Below are 7,223 nucleotides of genomic sequence, written 5' to 3'. Positions count from 1 at the left end.
TAAAGGTGAGCAGCGCACAAATCATTAGTAAAGATATGTAGCATACAAATATTTGAGAGTGTGTGTGTGTGTGTGTGTGTGTGTTTGAGAGAGAGAGATAGAAAGCATGAGAAAGAGAGAGAAGAGAGAGACAAGTAGCCCCAGGCAACCTTGAATCTTTTCAATACCTAGAATTTTTTTTGAGGGAAAAAGTCAGAACTCAAAAAATGTTTTAATGGTGGCCCTTATCCTCTTGCATAAAATTCAAACATGAAAGTTGTATTTAAAATACTACTACTACTACTACTTCGACTACTACTAATAATAATAATAATAATAATAATAAATATGATGTGTACCATGCCTTTCAGTCTGTGCTTATAATTGAGCTAATTTCATTAGACTTTACAAAATAGCTAATTAAAAAAACTAAATTTAAAAATAATTTAATGAACTTCAGAAACTCAAATCGTCCTAGCAACATACTTGGCTTCTTATTTATTTTGCTTTATTTATTAAATGTTTAGCAGTTCAGGGTTGAGGGTTTGATTCCTCCCTGATTCCTGTGCATAGAGTTTTCATGTTCTCCCTGTGCTTAATGGGTTTCCTCTTGGTACTCTGGTTTCCTTCCACATTCCAAAGACATGCAAATTATTTTAACTGGTGTTCCCAAATTCCCTGTAGTGTGTGCCCTGTTATGGGTTGGGACCCTGTCCTGGGTGTACTCTGCCTTTTTCCCAAAGTCTCCTGGTACAGGCTCCAGGCCCCTTGCGACCCTGTGCAGGATGAAGCAGTATAGACAATCAGTCTAAGATCTTTCCACATTCATAGAATTAAACACATAAAATGCATTTAAGGCTTTAAAAGAGGATTACAAAATCACCTAATAAGATAGAGACACATATTCTCATGACTTGATCCATTGGTATGGCCCTGGAAGATTAATTTATCCACATCCTTGCAAAGTAAAACTCACATGATCCCCATTGTTCAAACTAAAGTAAAACTAAAGTAGCTACTGTAATGTGAACTGTTTGATTGCCACTTTACATATTCTTTCTGTCATTGTTTGCTTGGGTTCTTTAAAAGAGCACACACTAAGTGCTCACACTTGCAGCTCTGTATCAGCCGTGTTTCTCCCTCAGTGATTATTATGATCCCTGGTCATGTGACTAAGTGTGTATATTATAAAAGCCTCCAGGTTGTTTTTCATGTAATTTAATTTATCTTGGGTGGATTTATGTTATGCACATTGCTTTAACTAAATAAACATCTTAAGCATTGATGAAACTGTTTAACAATGTTAAATATTATACATTTAATGTGATTCATTGTAAATGTGAACATTTAAAGGTAAAATATAAGCTAAATAAGTCTTTAAGTAATGATTTTCCTGTTGTGGAAGATATCTTGTTTATTATTATTATTATTAATAATAATAATAATAATAATAATGGAATATGTAATCTATGGAGAATTAAGAGTAAGGAGCATATACATTTCACAATTAGCTGTATATTTATAATTAGGTAGGCTGTTCCATTGTTGCATCATATAATCTAATGCTGTTTACAAGCTGTTGTTAGTCTTTTGGCTAACCCTTACAGGGTTGCCACAGCGGACCATCCAATCCACACAAAAACTTGGCACAGGTTTTACACCGGATGCCCTTCCTGATGCAACCCTTGCATTTTTATCCAGGCTTGAAACCAGCACTGCATCCAGTAGCTGGTGTTTGGGTATTGGCTGGGAGTTGAACTCAGGCCTTAGGCAAAAAAACATTACTAAAGAGCCACCTATGCCCTTAAAGCTATTTGTAAATTTTTGTAAGATGTTCATACTGAACCTTCGTATAAATCTTTAGTGGTATAAAGCTCACTCTAGCTGAAACACCAGTGAATCAGAAGTAGAAGTAAAGTTTAAAAGCCTAAGGCAAAGAAAAAAATTAACTAAAGCGATTCTTATAAAGAATTTTTTTAACTCTTCTTTTGAAAGATATATATTTTTATGGTTAATTAAACATGGTGATAAAGCACTCCGAATGTTCACTCTTTTTTCCTGTGTGCTGGTGAGCTCTGTGCCCCGTTGCTTGGTTACAGAGACACAAAGGAGTGCGTGTTAACAACTAAGTAACTGACAAACCCAACAGCAGCAGGTTATCTGTTTCTGTTGCTCTGTTGCTCCAGTATAGCTGCTCTGTGCTGGGATCGAACTCCTGATCTTGTTAGTGCTGCACACTATGGCACCGAAGAAGAAGAAGAAAGCTGAAGCGTCAGGAGGCGCAGGGAAGGAGGCAGACAAAGAAGCAGAAGCTGAGAGACAAGCACAGTTACACAAAGAGTAAGAGAAAAAATCTCACAGTCTGTGTGTGTGTGTGTGTGTGTGTGTGTGTGTGTGTATCTAATATCTGTTTTGGTTTTTGATTTTCAGGTATGAAATTCTGAATGAAATATTCAGAAATCTCAAAAGGAAGGCAGACCAACTGTATCCTTACTGCACACACACACACACACACACACACAAATTACCTCATACACAACTGAAAAAACCACACACATACACAAACATAGCCATACACAAACAGGCAACATATAACCACACACACATACATACACACAGGATTACAAACACAACCACATACACACAATCACACACAACTACTCTCACAACCTTACACACACTATTAAATAATGCTTCTTGATGTTACGGCAATTTAACTCAAGTCGACTCCAGACGAAAAGATAATGAGATTCTTCAGAATGAGACCAACCAGATACGCATCGAAAGTGTAAGCACACACACACACACACACACACACACTCACACACACAATGCAATGCATTTTGGCTTCAGGCACATGCAGTATTGAGTGTGTAAGCAATAAACTTATTACTTGATGTCAAAACCATGTAACACCTTTTTCTATTTGTTCCCAAAAAGAAAAACTAAATTCATTGTAAATTAATTTTTTTACTTATTTTGTGCAATAAATTCACATTATTTCAAGGGAAAAAAGTCTACATCATTTTTAGTAATGCATAAAAGATATGAAACGAGATAAAAATAAGGGGAAAAAATCTGGATAAGCATGGTGCTACACAAAACAAAACAGATCTGCCATGTGTCCAACAGTATGCAAACAGTGCAAGACAGTACAATTAATACAAAAAAACAACAGAACAGACTAATAGGCCCAGTACAGGACAATACAGTGCTGACCAGTATCCAGTTTTAATGAATAAATGAACATGAACCGAACATGTTTTTAGCAGCAATAGTGCAGGTGTGCAAAGACTTTGTACATATAGGTTGTACCTACCGGTGCGGGCTGACTGGTGTATGTGCCCCTAGGGTGTATTGAATATGAGCAATATGGTAAAATAAAGTTGTGTGGAATTGGAGAGGCCCAAAATAGGCTTTGCTTAAAACCATAAAGTTTTAAAGAGACCTGTGTATATAAAATGTTATTATTGTTGGTTTAAAAAAAAAAGAGAGCAGTCAGATGAAAGCGTGCACATGTTCAGTAAAGGCAAAAAAGGCAAATGTCTGTACATTATCATTTCTAAGAAATATAAAAACAAAAAATAAAAAACACTATGACATGTTTGTGTTCTATTTAACATCCACACCTGGATCCACTCAACCCTGATTAAAAACATGATGCTTAAAAACAGACCATTTCACCCAAAGTTGCTAACTAGTATTACTAGATGTAGAGTTCATAAACTTTCATGTGTTTTTCTGTAAATACTAATAAACTGTTTCAGTCTATTTAAATTGATCTTTGTATTTTCTTGTGTACTGCTTGAAGTTTCAGAAGTGCACATATAAACCCCCTTTTCTCTCTCTCTCTCTCTCTCTCTCTCTCTCTGTTTTTGTCATCTTTGCAGCAAGAGTACGTGTCATACATGTCAAAGCAGGCACAGAAGCGTGAGGATGCACTTGCTGTTCTGAGCAAGCAGAGGGAGCAGAAGCTGGGAGAGCTCAGTAAAGAGAGAGAGGAGATGGTGGAGAAACACAAAGAGCAGGTCAACGGTGTGTATATGAGTACACACGGAGTGTGGAGATCATATTGAACAGTATGTGCATCTGTGAGTGTGTAAAGATGTGTAAAGAGGAAGATCATATGAGAGTCGTCAGATTCTAAATGAATCCGATGAAGTCTGTTAGTTTTTAAGTTTTTAATGGACTAATTCTATTTATCATCATTCCAACAGTTATATTTTATTTGTGTTATTTTATTTTGTATTTGCACTGATCCCCTTTTTTAACTACTCTGCATGCCTTAAATTGTGGCATAGGGATAAAAACATTTTTTTTATAGTATGATATGCACTAACATCATAACTGTTTTTTGTGTGAATGTATTTTAAGAACTGAATAAGGAGATTTTGGAGAAGGGGGCTGAGTTGGAACAGCTGAATTTTGAAATAGCTGAACACGAGAATGTTCAGGTATCCATAAAAAAAACTTTTGGTGTGTTCTGTTTAAGAGTTTATATGCAATTTCTAGCTCTTTTTTTTTTAACTTTATTAGATTTTATGAGGCACTGTCATAAAATTAGCATCTCCAGGGTCGCCTTGCATCTCCAGGGTCCGGGTTCGATTCCTGGTCAGGCTCGATTCTAGTCTGTGTGCATGGAGTTTGTATGTTCTCTCCGTGCTTGGTGGGTTTCCTCCAGGTACTCCAGTTTCCTCCCACAGTCCAAAGACATGCAGATTAGGCTTATTGGCGTTCCCAAATTGCCTGTAGAGTGAAATGAGTGTGTGTATGTGTGTGCCCTGAGATGGATTGGCACCCCGAAACATGCCCTAAGTCTCCTGGGATAGGCTCCAACTAACCCCCCCCCCTTTCCAACCCTGAATACAGGATAAAGTGGTATAGACAATGAGTCAGAGAGTGTTGTGTGAGATTTTATTAACGTTCTGTTGTCTATGTGTAAATGTTCCAACATGTCATAAAGTGCTGAATGAGTGCAGTACGCTAATAAATAAACAGATTTTTACTATAAAATGGTGTGACTAAAATTCTAATAAAATATATTTTCTTTGTAAGAAATTAAGTGTGTGTGTCTGTGTGTGTGTTTGTATACTGTAGCGTCTTCAGCAGCAGCAGTTGGGCAGTATAGCTGAGCTGGAGCAGGAACTAGCATCTGCACGCTGTCGTCACTCTGAGACACTTCAAGCTCTCAAAGCAAGCAGTCTTAGAGAGAAGGAGCGCTACCAGGTTGAGGCTAAACACAAGGTGCGGGAACTCACCTTCAAAGTTAACAAGGTAAGTGTAAGGCTCTACACTTTCATTTGCGCAACCCAATACACTGAACTCTGAATTCACTTGAATTCATATCTCTTTCTCTCTCTCACTGTATCTCTCCTTCTCTTACTGTCTCTCTTGCTCAGGAAGTGTCTGTCTGTCTGCTTTCTTACCTGCAACAGGTGTCTGAAGAGAACCATCGCCTGCATCAGGAACTGCAGCAGATGATTCAGAGAGTTCGAGCTCTCCGCAGCCGCCAGGAGCTTCTGGAGACGCAGCGCAGACAACTGCTCCTGGAAAAAGAGTATGCACGGGAGCTGCAGCATCTGCGCGCCTCCACAAGATAAGAAGATGTCAGCACAAGCGCAGGTCCTGGGATACTAGATAATAAACCACGCTTTGATTAGTTTTATGTTTACTGATAGAACTTGTAAATGTTGATTATTGATTATTCTTGAGGTCTTAATTAAATCTATGAACTTGTTCTGCAATGAGAAATTATACAACATGTTGGTACAATCTGACAGTCTGACAAAGCGCAATCAGATAATTATGATTTATACAAATCTTATTACACATTTAATAGTACTCTAAATTTCTTTTGATTGTGTAAAGCTTTGCAACAATGACCATTGGTAGAGGCATTATTATATACTGTAAATATGATGTTATTGAATTGAATTAGTAGTTACATCTCAAATGTCAGGGTACTCAAATTTACTGATAAAATCTTGTTTAAAAAGAGCTTTAGTGAGTAAATGGTTTGGTTTCTCACATTAGTTTGGTTGATTAGGGGAATAAGAGAAAAATGTTCCCAGATGCAAAGGATAAAGCAATTTTATTTTATTTTTATTACTTTTATGTTCTGGAAAGTGTTCACAGCGCTTCACTTTTTCCACATTTTGTTATGTTACAACCTCATTCTAAAATCGATTAAATTCATTAATTTACTCAAAATTCTAAAACCAACATCCCATAATGACAATGTAAATGATGTTCGTTTAAAATTTTTGCAAACTTTAAAAAAAAAAAAAAAAAACTAAAAAATTACACGTACATAAGAGTCTTTGCCATGACACTCAATTGAGCTCAGGAAGGAAAATTGAGGAAAATTTCTGCAGCATTGGAGATCCCAATGAGCACAATGGCCTCCATCATCTATAAATAGAAGAATTTTGGAACCACCAGGACTTTTCCTAGAACATATCACCCAGCCAAACTAAGCGATCAAGGAAAAAGGGCCTGGACAAATTGAGCGATCGGAGAGATGGGCCTTAGTAACGAAGGTGACCAAGAACCTGATGGTCACTCTGAAAGATCTCCAGCATTTCTCTGTGGAGAACCTTTCAGAAGAACAACCATCCTTGCAGCACTTCAGGCCTGTATGGTAGAGTGACCAGACGGTAGCCACTCCTTAGTAAAAGGCAAATGACAGCCTGTCTGAAGTTTGTCAAAAGGCACCTGAAGGACTTTTAGACCATAAGAAACAAACATTTTTACCTTTTTTTTTTGGTACCTATGGCACCAAAGTCTTTTTGGGTATTGTAAAGTTTTTAAAGTTGCAGTAGTAGTAGAAGAGGCGAGTTGCTCTGTCTGTCCACTATGCTTCAGTAAGCTTTTCTGGCCAGGAGAGACTCAGTCAAAAACACACATCCGTTGTCTGTCAGAAAGGTCTCTGTTTATTAACAGCTAAAGGTGGGGTTTATATATGTTTGACCAAACGCCTGTGCCATAGACATATGTTACTACAAAGAACATGAACCATTGTAAATGTCCTGGTGAGATCCTGAAGAATCAAAGGAGAGGAAGATAGAGAGGTGTCCGTCCAGAGACAGATCACAAGATGTTGGCTCGAGTTAGAGGGGGAAGGAGACAGAGGGAGATAGAGAGAGAGGGAGAGAGAGACACATAAAGAGAGAATGGGAAGGTGAGCGTGGGAGCGTTCACACCTTTAAGAACAGACGCAAGAAGAGACCGGAAGATAGCAGCAG

General features: G+C 37.7%; 1 protein-coding gene across 2 annotated transcripts; it reads left to right on the top strand.

The window, feature by feature from the left end:
* The first annotated feature begins 2,128 nt into the window (after window positions 1-2,128).
* ccdc166 (coiled-coil domain containing 166) lies at window positions 2,129-6,132 on the top strand. Of its 2 annotated transcripts, none has more exons than XM_053491771.1 (7): window positions 2,129-2,319; window positions 2,410-2,463; window positions 2,713-2,767; window positions 3,870-4,014; window positions 4,354-4,433; window positions 5,077-5,253; window positions 5,415-6,132. In XM_053491771.1, exons 1-7 carry the CDS (start codon window positions 2,219-2,221, stop codon window positions 5,577-5,579), a joined length of 777 nt encoding a protein of 258 aa, XP_053347746.1. In that variant the 5' UTR covers window positions 2,129-2,218; the 3' UTR covers window positions 5,580-6,132. The 2 variants fall into 2 exon arrangements, with proteins under 2 accessions (XP_053347746.1, XP_053347739.1); XM_053491764.1 differs by having other exon boundaries at window positions 5,379-6,132.
* Window positions 6,133-7,223: the final 1,091 nt, after the last annotated feature.

This window comes from Clarias gariepinus, chromosome 1 (genome assembly GCF_024256425.1).
Source record: "Clarias gariepinus isolate MV-2021 ecotype Netherlands chromosome 1, CGAR_prim_01v2, whole genome shotgun sequence".
Classification (NCBI taxonomy): Eukaryota; Metazoa; Chordata; class Actinopteri; order Siluriformes; family Clariidae; genus Clarias; species Clarias gariepinus.
Note: the sequence above shows the minus strand (reverse complement) of the source record. Positions and strands in the feature narration are given on the sequence as shown.

What these genes read in the sequence shown, in the direction of transcription:
- ccdc166 (XM_053491764.1), top strand. Translation starts at nt 2,219, where the DNA reads ATGGCACCGAAGAAGAAGAAGAAAGCTGAAGCGTCAGGAGGCGCAGGG. An exon ending in CAAGCACAGTTACACAAAGA is followed by an intron (nt 2,320 to 2,409) that starts GTAAGAGAAAAA and finishes TTTGATTTTCAG; the next exon opens with GTATGAAATTCTGAATGAAA. An exon ending in CTGAACACGAGAATGTTCAG is followed by an intron (nt 4,434 to 5,076) that starts GTATCCATAAAA and finishes TGTATACTGTAG; the next exon opens with CGTCTTCAGCAGCAGCAGTT.